Genomic DNA, 14,898 nt, shown 5'->3' on the forward strand with positions numbered 1-14,898 from the left:
AAATGCCAACTCTTTGGTTCCTTGATCTTTTGTATTGTTTGTTCATTTTAATTTCATTTATTTCTGCTCTTACCTTTCTTACTAGTTCCTTGAGGTACATCATGAGGTTGTTTGAACTCTTTCTACTTTTTTGATGGAGGCATTTATTGCTACTATACTATACTATACTATACTATTACTATACACTTCCCTTTAGCATTGCTTTTGTTATATTCCATAGGTTTTAGTATGTTGTATTTTCATTTGTATTGGAAATTTTTAAATTTTATTTTCAGTTTCTTCATTGACCCAGTGTTCATTCAGGAGCACATTGTTTAATGTCCATTTAATTGTACAGTTTCCAAAGTTCCTCTTGTTATTTATTTTTAGTTTTATTTCATCATGGTTTTAGAAGATAACTTTATATGATTTCAATTTTTAAAAATTTGTTGAGACTTGTTTCGTTCCATAACATACAGTCTGTCTTGGAGAATGTCCCATGTGTTAATGAGGACAGTGTGTATTTTGCAGCTATTGGATGACGTAAATGTCTGCTAGGTCCATTTGTTCTGTAGTGCAGACTAAGTCTGATATTTCTTTGTTGATTTTCTGTCCAGGTGATCTGTACAATGTTGAAATTGAGGTGTTGATGTTCCCAACTATTACTCTATTGGGGTCTATCTCATTAGCTTTAATAATATTTGCCTTATGTATCTGGGTGCTCTGGTGTAGGGTGCATGTATGTTTATAGTTGTTATACCCTTTTCTGAATTGATCCCTTTATTATTATATAACGACCTTCTTTGTCTCTTTTCATGTCTTTTGACTTGCAGTTTATTTTGTCTGATACAAGTATAGCTCCGCCAGCATGCTTTTGGTTTCTGTATGCCTGGAATATATTTTTAAATTTCTTCCCTTTCAATCTATGTGTGTGTTTACAGGTGAAGTTAGTTTCCTGTAGGCAGCATATAATTGGCTGTTTTTTAAAAAAAAATTTTTTTAAGCAGAGTGTATTTTTATTTATTTATTTTTGTTGACATCAGAATACACATCTGGACAGTCTATATCTTTTAACTGGGGAATTTAAGCCATTTACATTCAGGGTTTTTTGCTAGGTGGAGGCATACTCCCATCATTTTGTTCATTGTTTTCTGAATGTTTTACATATCCTTTGTTCCTTTCTTCCTCTTTTATTGTTTACTCTTCAATTTGATTGGTTTTTTGTAGTAATAACATTTGACTTAAAAAAAATCATTTGTTTATCTTCTTTACCAATGTTTTTATCCTTTCCTGTGTTTTCATGATGGTGATATCATCCTTCTGCTTCTAATTATAGGACTCAATAATTTCTTGTAGAGCCAGCCTAGTGGTAATAAATTCTCTTAGTCTTTGCTTTTTGGTGAAGATGTTATTTCTCCTTCATTTTTGAAGGATAAAGCTTTTCTTGGTATAGGATTTTTAGCTGAAGAGTTTTTTTTCTTTCAGCACTTCGAATGTGTCACCTCACTGTCTTCTGGCTTGTGAGGTTTCTACTGAGAAATTAGATGTTAGTCTAATGGGGGTTTCCTTGTATGTAACTTAACCCTTTTCTCTTGCTGTTTTCAGAATTCTCTTTTTGTCTTTGACTTTTGACAGTTTGACTATAATGTGCCTTGGAAAAGACCTTACTGGGTGAATTGTATTTGGAAACTTTGTGCTTCCTGTGTCTAGATGTCTGTATTTCCTCTAAGACTTGGGAAATTTTCAGCTATTATTTCCTTAAATAGGCTTTCTATGCCTTTGCCATTTCTTCTAGAAACTCCAAAATTTAAATATTTGGTCATTTTTGCACTGTCACATATATCATGTAAGCTTTTCCCTCCCTCCCTCCCTTCCTTCCTTCCTGGGGTTGGTTGGTTGGTTGGTTTTTTTAAGATCCATCTTAAAGTTGAGAAATTCTTTCTTCTGCTAGATCTAATCTATTGTTGAAGTTCTTGCTTATATTTTTTATTTTATTTGTTGAATTCTTCGGTTCCAGAATTTCTGTTTGGTTCCCTTTTATGAAATATCTCTTTGTTGAGTTTCTCATTTAGGTAATAAATTGTTTTCCTCATTTCTTTGTATTATTCATATGTGTTCTCTTGTATCTCACTGAGTTTCCTTCATATCATTATTTTGAATTATTTTTCAGACAATTCATAGATTTCCTTTTCTTTGGTATCTTTTACTGGAAAATTATTATGTTCCTTTGGAGGTGTTACATTTTCTTGCTTTTTCATGTTTCTTGTGTCCTTACATTGATATCTGCACATCTGATATAACAGTTTTTCCAATTGTATGGATTGTCATTTGGAAAGAAAGACTGTTTCCTTTAGATATATCTATAGTGTTGATTGGACAGGATGCTTTGGCTTTGGTTCTGGTTGTGCATGGTAGTGTACTCTCCGTATGATTTCTTTGACTGTAATTAGTGATAGTGATGTCTGTGAATTCCTTAGTGACTTAGGCTGCATTTGTTAATAGAGGCTGTGGTGAGGCATTGCTAGGGATACAGATGCTAGGTAGGCTAGTCCTCAGGTGCCAGTAGTGGCTGCAGTGGGTTGGGTGTGCTAGTCCTTGGCCTATGGGTTGGCATACGTGGGCGCTTGTGATGTTGGGTCTGGGCAGGCTGGTCCTTTGGTCTACAGTCGGCATACTTGGCTATTGGTGGTAGCAGGGAAGAAAAGTTTTAAGATGCATAGATCTTTCTAACAAATGATTATTCTCCAGTATGAATCAGGATATAGCAGCTCAGATGGCAATCCCTGTTGAAAGTCTTGCCACAACCTTCATAGTCACAAATGGTCTCTGTCCTGTGCACTTGGACAAGTATGCATCAAGCTTTTAGGCCTTGTTGTAATTGGTGATGCAATCCAGGAAGGAACAGATGACCCTCCTGCGAAGCATGAGGGGTAGCAGTGGAGATACTGGGCTCTGCTGGCTGTGATGAACAGGTCAGTGATGGTTATAGATGACACCACCACAGTGACCAAAGCCAGCGGCTGCAGGGCACCGGGGCCTCCATGCTGTGGGACAGGCACACAACCGTGTGCTAAGCCATGTACTGTGAAACAGTGCACTCAGCCAACTGTTCCGGGTGGACCCCACCTTACCCCATTATCTCTGCTGCTGAAAACAATTTAATACATTGCTCTGAACATCTCATAGAACATTCATGTAATAGGCAATACACCTTAGGCCACTCTCTCATTATACAATAGTGTAAGACACCAGAGAAAGTAGTTAACCCATTTCAAAATATCTGTGATGTATGAATAGTCACTAACTTTCAAGGCTGATTAGAACAAACTACATAATTTAGAAATGTTAACTGTAGAAAAATGTTTAGTTCTTATATTCTAAAATGGACGTTGTCCACTATCAGATGGAAAATTGAACTGACAAATTAGAATTTCTACAATGAGTCTCAAAATCACTCCTAATTTTATCACTTTTATTATTTTTTTTAGCCTGCCCTCAAGTATGTGTTGTATACATTGGTTGGCTTTGTGGGTTTTGTAACCCATTATGTGCTGCCTCAAGTTAGAAAACAGCTACCATGGCACTGTTTCTCTCATCCTCTGCTAAAGACACTAGAGTATAATCAGTATGAAGTTCGAAGTAAGTATTTCATTAGCACTTTTCTTTTTAATACTATGAGTTTTTCCCTTTGCTATATTGATAGATGACTGAGTTAAGTGAATATCATCACAGAACATTTGGCTTGTGTTTCTTTTGCTTAAGTTTGAAGCCGTTAATGAATCTAGTCTCTTGCAGGATGCTTTAATTTAGCTGAAATATGAGTATCAGTGCTACAGTGCCAGTTTTCCACAGAAGAAACTTACTTCTCCCCTCTCTAAATTGTTCTTCACAGACTTCTCATTGATGAATCCTCCTTTGTGTGTCCATTACTTCTCTTTCCTGACCCTACTCTTCCCCCTAATTAGTTTTCAATGCCATATACAGGCAATCCAATCCTCTTTAAGGCCTCTCTATTTGAAATAGTTTTAACTTAATGCGTAGGGAGGAAGAAAGGTCTTTGTTCCTGTTTCTGCCAGAGACATTGTGTCCTACCAGATAAAGGTGTAAAAGAGTTGACAAAGTAAAAAGAAATTAAAAACATTTTTAATAGCTGTTATTAGTTCAGATTTGCAATAAAGTATAAAAGGATGGAAAAGAGATAGGCTAGTTCACTTGCCAAGCTTTTTCCTTACCACTGTAAACCCTGACATTTCTTTCCTGTTATAAGTATTCAGTTCTTGTTCATTGGCCCCATTTTCTGTAATATATTGTACTTCCTCATTTTAGAGAAATAATAAATGTTCATACCTATGTCATAATTTATTATATACCAATGATTAAATAAGCCAACTTTTTTCTCACACTTTTTTTTTTCAGTTAGCGAATTACTGTAGAGTAAATCATTCAGTTGCTTGAAGATAACTTTTTTAGAGAACTCTGAAGCCTTTGAAACCTTCCTAATAAATAAAAATGACATGAAACTGCATAAGAATCTTTATTGGCCCATTTATACCATCAGGAAAATAACTCAGAATGAGATATGTTTTTAATGGTGAACTATTACTGCTTTCATATATAAATGATGACACATATCTAGTTTGTTTTAAAGACCAACACTTTTCATTAACATAAATTATTGATCTTATTTTTTAAATCTTAGAACATGTAGTCTACAAATTCTCAATCAGCATATCATTTTGACATTTATAGTACTAACAGCAAAGTTGTTTTTTTTTCTGGTACTGATTTTAGCAACTGAAAGAAAAAATATTATTTCTTAGAGAACTTCCTAAAGCCAGGTGATGCTATTTTCAGATAGCCAAAGAACCATGTTTTAAATCTTTTAGTTTATCCTAGACACTTTCCCCAATGAAATAATATTGTAGCATTGGAAAAAAATATTTTTGGCAATGAAAATTGCTCTTAAGTATGTGAATTCAAATCATACCATATTTTTATTTATTTTGGGTGGAAAGAGCAATCTAAAGATCTTCAGTAATCTTTTTTCGATAAGTTATAAGCATAAATGAGAAAAGTTATGGTTAAAAACTGAGGTTTCAAGAATTAAAGTTGGAAACTCATCTAAATGTTAAATCATGTCTAAGTTGCAAATTTGTAAGTATCTCAGAGCTCATAGAAGTTGACAGTTGATTAAAGTACTGGCTTTTTAAAAACATTTTATTTGTAGTTTGGTACTAAATTTGAGTTGTAAAATTTTTCTTTCTCATCACATTGACAAACTATACATTTGATGACATGTAGTCTTGATTTATACTGCCTTGTTAGATGCAGCCACTATGATGTGGTTTGAGAAACTTCATGTGTGGCTTCTTTTTGTGGAGAAGAATATAATCTATCCATTGATTGTTCTCAATGAACTGAGCAGCAGTGCAGAGACAATTGCTAGTCCAAAGAAACTGAATACAGAGTAAGTATAGTAGTCTTCTAATATTGTCTGACTACTGGGGGCTGTTATAAACAATGTCTTAAGTTGTTGATCAAATATTAAATAATTGTTTCCTTCATGCAAGGCACTGTGAGATTAAAAATTTAGGTGACATTTTGTCCTTGACTTACCTTTTTTAAACATTTGTTTCTGCTGTTGGCATATTCTCTACTCCAGACTTCTCATTGTCAATTGATATTTTATGAGAGGACATTTTAAAATAAGGTTAATTTTTAATATTATGTGGCTATTTTGATGCACTATGTAACTTACACCATATAGATGGTCAGTTGCCTCCATAGTCATCCGATGAGCCTGCCCAATAGAGTAGGTACCTATTGTTGAGTCAAGCATTAATATGTTTTTCATTTGCTAAATGCAGTTGGTGTTAAAGTAATAGAAATATTGAGAAACTAGAGAATCAGATGTCAGAATTACAATACTATTATTTTTAAAACATAGTCCTTCATATAAAGGATAAGAATCATAATGAATAGGATTAAAAGGGAATAGTCAGATACTTTCAGGATGTGATTTACCTAGCTCTATACATCATTTTTGGAAGCTTACATTTAATGTATATATTATAAGCTTAGTAAAGTAAATGGTGAATTTTATTTTAAGTTACTGTCTCTTCTAATGTTTTCAGTCATGAGTTGATTTGTGTTTTCTTTGTGCCACAGATTAGGTGCTTTAATGATCACCGTTGCTGGTTTGAAGTTGCTACGATCCTCCTTTAGCAGCCCTACATATCAGTATGTTACAGTCATCTTTACTGTGCTGTTTTTCAAATTTGACTATGAAGCTTTTTCAGAGACCATGCTGTTGGATCTCTTCTTTATGTCCATACTCTTCAGCAAGGTAATTTATCACTGAAAGGAATATCCTTATCTATAAAAACTATCTCCCTGAGTTATATGCTAGTCAGAATTTTTCTTATATTTCATGTGATTTATTATTGTTTAAGTAATAACTCTCTTCAACCAGTTATTTAGGAGCACATTAGAGTCCCTAAACAAAGATAGTCACTGTGATTTATAAAAGATATATTTCTTGCTATAGCTAAGAAGATTAAGTTATATAAAACAATTAGAGAAACATTAATAAGTATATTTTAAAATATATAGAATCTCTCAAAAGGTATATAGTTTTGAATAATTTTAGAAACAGAAGTGGTAATAATTGAATTGGGCTCTGGCATAGCCCAGTGAAGCAGGTAGAGGCTGAGGAGACTGAGGCTAGGTGGGAGCAGTCAGAAATTAGCTTGATGTGATATTTGCAGAATACTCTGAACTTTATAGGCTTCTGCTAAAATTCATTATCCACCCATAAGATAGATGTTCTAGGCCTTTTACAAATAAGATGGTAAAACCTTGGTCCTTTGCCTCCTAACCCAAGAATCTTTTTGCTGAATCACACTGCCTTTCTCAGTGAAATAGGCTGTACAGTCAGATTATTTGTCAGTGAAATAGTGATTCAATTTCATGTTAACACTGACCACATACAAAGGACTTTGACATATATTATCCCATTTGATAGGTAACAGAGAGCTGAAGCAAATGAACAGCTACAAAACACAATGAAATTCCAATTTTAGGGAAGTTAGCCTGGTCAGCCACATTTGGCTTCATTTGGGGAAGAGAGAACCTAAAGGTACGGAGAACAGCTTAAGCAATAATGACAGTAATTCAGATGTGATAGTAGTCTGATCTAGGATGGGGAACAGTAAAAATGGAAAGCCGTTAATTTGAACAAATTGATAGTCAATTTCAGTATTGTGATAAATAGCTTCTAAAATATTTCAATATTATATCTGTTCAGTCACTAATTTGTATTTTTATCATTTATTTCCTCTTCTAGTGAGTATGGTTATTAACCAAAGGAGGAAGCCAGAAAATTAATCAGAGAATTGTATAAAGAAGCATGTGGTTTCCCACAAACTCAAATATTTAGATTGAAAATTGTATTTCATCTTATACTTGTTGGAAAAAAGTGAAAGTTGCAGTAAAATATAAAGTAAATAATCTTTGAAATGTAGTTGCTACACTTAACTCTGCATTAGTTTGGATTTTCTTAATACTTTTTATTTGTTAAATATATTTTTTAAAACAAAAAACTGTTTTAGAACTGTTCTAGATGCTTAGGCTACACCAATGAACAAAACAGAGAAAGCTTTCCCCTTGAGTTTGTATTTAAATTGGTCAGTAGATAGAATTTAACAATGATAATCAGTAATATTCAAGGGGTTTCTTCAGATACATTTTTTACATTAAGATATCATTGTAAGGTACATCATGGATTTAATAACCTTTTAAGAAAAATTAAATGTATACAAAAATCCCTTTGCCTACCATCCTTTACATATTGTTACATATTGTTCTTTTCTTTAATATTATAGTCAAAATTGGAATACAGTTTGTTTCACAGTTAGAATCTGAAGAGCTTTCTGAGTCATTGCTTTTAAGTCATTATAATGGCATCGTGATGATATACATGCTGCTTTTACTTACCATGATCCTGATTATATTAGTGCCGAGGATTGCATAATTTTCAGTCATGGCAAAAATAATTTTGAGTCATGGCAAAAATACTGCAGTTCATCTACATTTTTTAATTGGTTGGAGTTGTGATTTCTTTTTTAAATTGGAAGTTAAGTTCATTTGTAAATCAGTTAAAGTATTTTAAAGGATGAGGTGATTGTTGCTTAATCATGCAGAGGCAATCTTGGACAAGTACAGCAACTCTGTTTCAGCATTGAAGAACTGTTCAACTGTAGCATATTCAACCTTAAATGAAATTAAAATGTGTATCCTGTTTCCACTGACAACAATTAAGGTTATGAACAGATGCCTGGTATACACAACTAAATTTCTATGGAAACAGGCAGTGACAACTGTATTACAACTGTGGTTTTTCACATTCCTTTTGACATTACATTTAAAACATAGTTTCCAAAGCACTAAAATTTGGGGAAAATGTGTCTTAGAATAAAATAAATATATGTATTACTTAAGCTTTGCAGACATCTTGATTTTTTTTCTTTTTTTATTTATTATTATTATACTTTTTATTTATTTATTATTATTATTTTAGGGTACATGTGCACAATGTGCAGGTTAGTTACATATGTATACATGTGCCATGCTGGTGTGCTGCACCCACTAACTCATCATCTAGCATTAGGTATATCTCCCAATGTTTTTTCCAAGAACAGTTATTTGGCTGCTTTCTACCTTACTTTGTTTTGCTTGTAGTAGCATAATATGGCCAGTAGAAGGCATATAATTTTTTTTAAATAGATGAAACATAAATCCATATATAGCTACCTATCTTTACTTATAAAGTATCTTTACTCAGAAATAAATGCAGTGTTTAGGCAGTTGAGATATCTTTTCCTGTTATGCAAATGGCAAATAATTTCAATGCCATTTCCCTATTAGGAGAACTTCTCCTAATACATTTTACAGGGTTTTTATTTTCTAATTCAAATATCTGATAAGTTTTTTTTTTTTTTTACTGACAGCCATTCTTTTCCTCCTGCAGCTTTGGGAACTACTTTATAAATTGCAGTTTGTGTATACCTATATTGCCCCGTGGCAGATCACATGGGGTTCTGCTTTCCATGCTTTTGCTCAGCCTTTTGCAGTGCCTCGTATCCTTCTAATTAAAGTTTAGTAAGAATGGACAGTCATATCCTCGATAAGAATGTTGGTTTATAGGCATGACCTTTCACGGTATAAGTTTACTGTGTAATGAATTATCAAAAATTCATAATCTTGGCCGGGTGCAGTGGCTCACGCCTGTAATCCCAGCACTCTGGGAGGCCAAGGCGGGCGGATCACCTGAGATTGGTAGTTTGAGACCAGCCTGACCAACATGGATAAACCCCATCTCCACTGAAAATACTAAATGAGCCGGGTGTGGTGGCACATGCCTGTAATCCCAGCTACCCGGGAGGCTGAGGCAGGAGAATCTCTTGAATCCAGGAGGTAGAGGTTGCAGTGAGCCGAGATTGCGCCATTGCACTCCAGCCTGGGCAACGAGAGCGAAACTCTGTCTCAAAAAAAAAAAAAAAAAAAAAAAATCATAACCTTTTATATCCACACCTATATTGTTGATTGTTTAACTTGTATTAACATCTGTGGCCCACAGATCATCTGAACATAAGAAAACTATACAGGTTTTGTAAGAAAGTAATGCTGATTTAAAATCTTACATTTGCATATGTGAATATTAAAGTCCAGGAATCTTTAATACATACAAGAAATGTTTAGCATTATTTTTTAATAAATGAAGGTACAAAACATTTTTTCATAATGTGATTATGAAATTGATAGAATTAAACTTCTGTAAAAAATTGTCTACTCCCTCGATTTCTTAGAAGTATTTTCTAAATAATAGTAAGGGTTAGTAACCACATTGATATGGAAAGACAGACTTATGGTATCTGCAAGTTTTAGTTTTACCCTTGTGGAAAATTGAACTCTAACATCTCTTCCCAAGATTAATATATGAATTTTACCAAATACATATTAGCAAATACTGATTTGGCTCCTTTGAAAGCAGCATACCAGGTTGTACTTTCTGCATGTCTTTCTGTTGGTGACCCCTTAATGACTGCCCAGTGATACCTTCTTTTGTATTCTTCTAGTGAACCTCAGTTCTCTAATTGAGGTAATCTAAGTGTGTCTGCTAGGTTTTTGCGAGGGTTTGTTTGGCATCTGTGCTCAGATGAATGTCAGTGTCCTTAACTAGTTTTCCCATAGATTCAGCCATGCTGTTTATTCAGGCTGCTGTCTCGGCCTTCTTCTCTACTCCACTGAACCCCTTTCTGGGAAGTGCAATATTCATCACTTCATATGTCCGACCTGTGAAATTCTGGGAGAGAGACTATAAGTGAGTAAAGTAAAACACTTGAAAAACAATTTTTATCTTTCCTACTGGGAAAAACTATTGACAGCATTATTATTAGAATTTATGGTTCATAATTTATTGTGTTGAAATATTTATTTTTGCTAAAACTTAATAAATAGTCTTAAAATTTGAAAAGTATATAAAAGAAGAGGCCAGAGGAAATTACTTTTTATTTTTCTTTCTTTCCTTTTTTTTTTTTTATACAGGGTCTCATTCTGTTGCCCAGGCTGGAGTGCAGTGTTGCGTCTCTGCTCACTGCAACCTCCACCTCCTGGGGGGCTCAAGTGATCCTCCTGCCTCAGCCTCCTGAATAGCGAGGACTACAGGCTTGAGCCACCACGTCGGTTAATTTTGGTATTTTTTTGTAGAGATGGAGTTTGACTGTGTTGCCTATACTGCTCTCAAACTCTTGAGCTCAAGTGACCCACCCGCCTCAGCCTCCCAAAGTGTTAGGATCACAGGCGTGAGCCACTGTGCTCAGCCATTTTTTCCTACTTAAAAGATATTTTTAAACATTGTTCTGATTGAATATGTTCATGTTTATATTTTTTCTTTCAGTAATATTAGAATTATTTCACATTAATAATACTCTGCAACTTTATGCTATATAATATCGTTATAACAGTCATAATGAGTTATAGTTTTCTTAGAAATACCTGGCTATTTCTAAAGCTAAATTTTTATAGGTTATTTCTGCTGTTTTGAGAAGATAAGTTTGTAATGACCATCTTTGTGCATGAAGTATTTTCTCCATTTAGGCTTAGTTCCTTGGGCTAGCTACTTAATCTAAAGCTTAGTAACTGTCCTTGTATGTAATCTCTCCAAATTTCATTTTGTTTCAGAAAGCGTTCCTAAAAAGGGAATGCTTTTAGGAGTTATGAGTTATGGAGCATAAACATTTTTAAGGCTTTTAATATAAACACATTGGTTTAGAAAGAGCTTGTACTAATTTATAATTCTACTGACCATCTCCATGACTGCCCTTCTCTCTATACTTTCACAAATTGGCATATTTAATAGGTGAAAATTGTAATCTCACCTTTTAAACAGTGGGCTAGTTTGTAGGTTTGAAACTTTTACTCTGGTCCTTTATCTAAAACCACACATGATATTTCCCATTTTGGTGAATTTTGGTGTTATTTATTATTATTCCTCTGGACCAATTAGCCCAAAGTAATGTTCAGTGGCTGCAGTTCTTAACTTTTTGGATTTAGAACCCCTTTATACTCCTTTTTTTTCTTTTCTTTTCTTTTTCTTTTTTTGAGACAGAGTTTTGCCCTTGTCATCCAGGCTGGAGTGCAATGACACAATCTCGACTCACTGCAACCTCCGCCTCCCGGAGTGCAATGGCGCCATCTTGACTCACTGCAACCTCCGCCTCCCAGGTTCAAGCAATTCTCCTGCCTCAGCCTCCCGAGTAGCTGAGATTACAGGCGCCCACCAGCACACCTGGCTATTTTTTGTATTTTTAGTAGAGATGGGGTTTCACCATGTTGACCAGGCTGGTCTTGAACTTCTGAGCTCAGGTGATCCACCCGCTTCGGCCTCCCAAAGTGCTGGGATTACAGGCGTGAGCCACTGTGCCCGGCCTTATGGTCTTAAAAATTATTGGAAACACCAGAGTTTTAAAAATATGGATTTTATCTACTAATATTTACTAGAGTGGAAAGAAAAACTCAAAAACTTCAAATGTTTACTTATTAACTAATTTAAAAATAACAATGTCGTATCTATTGTATATTAGCATAAATAACATTTTAAAGTTAAGAATAACTATATTTCCACTCCCCCAAAAAATTAGTGAGAAGAGTGGCATTGTTATATAGTTTTGCAAATCTCTTAATGTCTGGGTTATTAAAAGACAGCTGGATTCTTGTATCTACCTGTACATTCAGTCAGCTGCAGTATATTGTTTTGATTGAAGTAGCTGAAAAAAAAAATTCACCTTCACTCACCATGTTGGCCAGGCTGGTCTCGAACTCCTGATCTGAAGTGATTCGCCTCCCTTGGCCTCTCAAAGTGCTGGGATTACAGGCATGAGCCACCTTGCCCAGGCAAAAAAGAAGTATTCTAATAGCCTTTTAAGACAATCATGGATATTTTTCTTTGATCTTTCACTGAAACCCAAGAAATGGGAGCTTCTTAAAAGCTACTTGCAATATGGAATCTAAAACCATATCTGTGAACTTGTGGGACTATATTACATCAAAATCCACTCATCTGTCTTATATCCTGAATGGATCTTTTACCCATGCATAATTTTTTAACATTTTGTGTTGGTCATTTGGAAAATACTGCTTCACTGAGTAATGTAGATTTTCTAAATGTTGATACATTTTATTATGTAGTGATTTTAAAAATACGTTCATTGGCATCACCACCAATCGGAAAGAAATTTTAATTATTGGGAAGTTGTCAAGCTTATGGTGGTAGATAGGAGTTTCCCAAATTTTAATTTTTGCTTGAAAATTTGGATTTTTATTACTGTCAACAAGTATTGCCGGTTGTTTTCCTTGAAATAACAGGCTCACTTTCTTTATTTTTGGGAAATATCTGTTAAATGACCACATCTAAATAATCTCATAATTTTTCCATCAGTGTTAAGTAAAAATGGTGTTCCAAGAAAAAAACGCAGCTAGTTCAGCTCGGAGTTCAAGCAGTTGCACAGATACTTTCCCTCATGACAGCCGTTGTACTTCAGAAGGCAGCAGAAGTGCTTCATACGTATTTTCTCATTTTGCCATACAGAGTATTAAAAAGGCCTTTACTGTGAGTTGAGATTTATTAAGGTTAATACTTTTTATTGCTTCATTAGGGACTTTTTTTGTGAAACTTGGACTTTTTGTTTGCTTTATTGTGCAAGTGTGGCAGCGAAGGGTAGAACAGTTTGGTGCTGCTGCCTTGATTAATGCCCAGGCACCACAGTCTTACCCACCATTGCTTTAGTACCACCAGTGCAGTTGTCAACACAGTGTAAAAAGCAAATAACAGCTCAATGTTACTTTGAAAATAGTTTTGATCTGGAAAACTGCCTGAAAGAGCCTTAGGTTCTGTGGACCACATTTTGGGAACTACTGTTCCAAAGAACATTGCATCACTGAGCATTAATAGATACACCTTCCTTTGGCAAAGAATGTTCTAACCTCTTTGAATTTTTAAGAACCATATACAGTACACATTTTTTTCATCCTGGTCAGCTTTTTTCTCACAGTGCATGCCTAGATGTCTTTCCATACACTGTACAATAAAAAAAAATCTGCTATGTTCATGTGTGGTGAAGGGGGAAGAATTTTTTTTTAATTTCCAAAAGTGTGCTAACAAGGCATTTTATCATTATACTAATCACAGATTTTTTCCAGAGATTTTTATAAAGTGATAACCTTTATTTTATACATTTCCTATAGTTTCTTCCTCAGTCTAAATTGTTAAATATTTTTTAATGTAAAGAAAGTTACTAAAAATGTTTTATTTTTATTTTCTTCAGCACAAAACGAGTGGATCATTCAAATACCAGATTGGCTTCCCAGCTTGATAGAAATCCAGGTAATAGCTCTATTTGTGACTAAGGAGGCAAGACTAAGGATTTGTTTTATATATATATGTTTATATTCACTCCTAACTTGTTGGGAATCCTCTATGAATCCCAAATATTCACTTTTAAAAACTAAATATGATTTGTTTTACTTTAGCAAAATATATATAAATTACAGTATCTACAGTTTATATGCCCATCTTTTTATAAAATGTACCTTAAGAATGCTTATAAGAATGAAAAATTCCATTCAAAGATTGTTCTTACATAGGTTAAAATGTAGAAAAACGGTTAAAATAAAACTGGTCAGATGTTTGAAGGGTCTGCAGTCAGACTGAGACATGTTTTATTAGTATGTTTCCTTCCACCCTTCCCTCAATGTTTTGGTCAATATTAATTTAATTTGATTCAGTTTATTGTTTACAGAGATGTCATCAAGTGGGAGCATATAGCCAGTCAGGATAGAGCTTCAGTGGGTGACACCTTGCTGGTGTTACCATTATCTAAAGTCTGGTTCTTAGTTTTGTCATTTGGGAAACATCATTTTATTGGCCCACCCAATAGTAATCTGTCACAGAGAATCAGAGATTAGCATATCATCCAGAACCTCAGTGTATTAATTTACTAAAATAAATATTACTCCCAAATACACTGGAATATTGGTATCCATTTGACTTATAAATTCCCTCAAATCTGATTAATTCTCAGTGATAAAATTGGACTAAGGAGAACTAGTTATTTGATACTAATGACCATCATCATCATGTTCTGGTAGAGAAAATAAGCATTTCAGCTCTGGTATGTGCTTGTAAAGGGCTAGATTTCTCATGCTGATGATGCCATCCTGCATAACCAAAGGCCATGCCCTGAATCAGTATATACATTTTTGTGTTGTGCTGACATACAGTTGATACAGCCATTTTTTTGACATTAGAATTTGGAGTTTCCCTTTCATTATTTTATTCAATTAGACTGGGTTTAAAATAAT

The 14,898-nt window shown here is 34.3% G+C and overlaps 1 protein-coding gene across 10 annotated transcripts in view; it reads left to right on the top strand.

Annotated features, from left to right (window-relative positions):
* PCNX1 (pecanex 1) overlaps positions 1-14,898 on the top strand; it is a 202,490-nt gene that overhangs the window by 133,996 nt on the left and 53,596 nt on the right. For all 10 annotated transcript variants that reach the window (XM_016926278.4, XM_016926280.4, XM_016926282.4 and 7 more), the window contains 6 exons: positions 3,468-3,618; positions 5,305-5,446; positions 6,148-6,325; positions 9,008-9,116; positions 10,231-10,360; positions 13,863-13,921. In XM_016926278.4, coding sequence (XP_016781767.1) covers positions 3,468-3,618; positions 5,305-5,446; positions 6,148-6,325; positions 9,008-9,116; positions 10,231-10,360; positions 13,863-13,921 — 769 coding nt within the window. The remainder of the gene's footprint in view (positions 1-3,467; positions 3,619-5,304; positions 5,447-6,147; positions 6,326-9,007; positions 9,117-10,230; positions 10,361-13,862; positions 13,922-14,898) is intronic.

The sequence above is a fragment of the Pan troglodytes genome, chromosome 15 (assembly GCF_028858775.2).
Source record: "Pan troglodytes isolate AG18354 chromosome 15, NHGRI_mPanTro3-v2.0_pri, whole genome shotgun sequence".
Classification (NCBI taxonomy): domain Eukaryota; kingdom Metazoa; phylum Chordata; class Mammalia; order Primates; family Hominidae; genus Pan; species Pan troglodytes.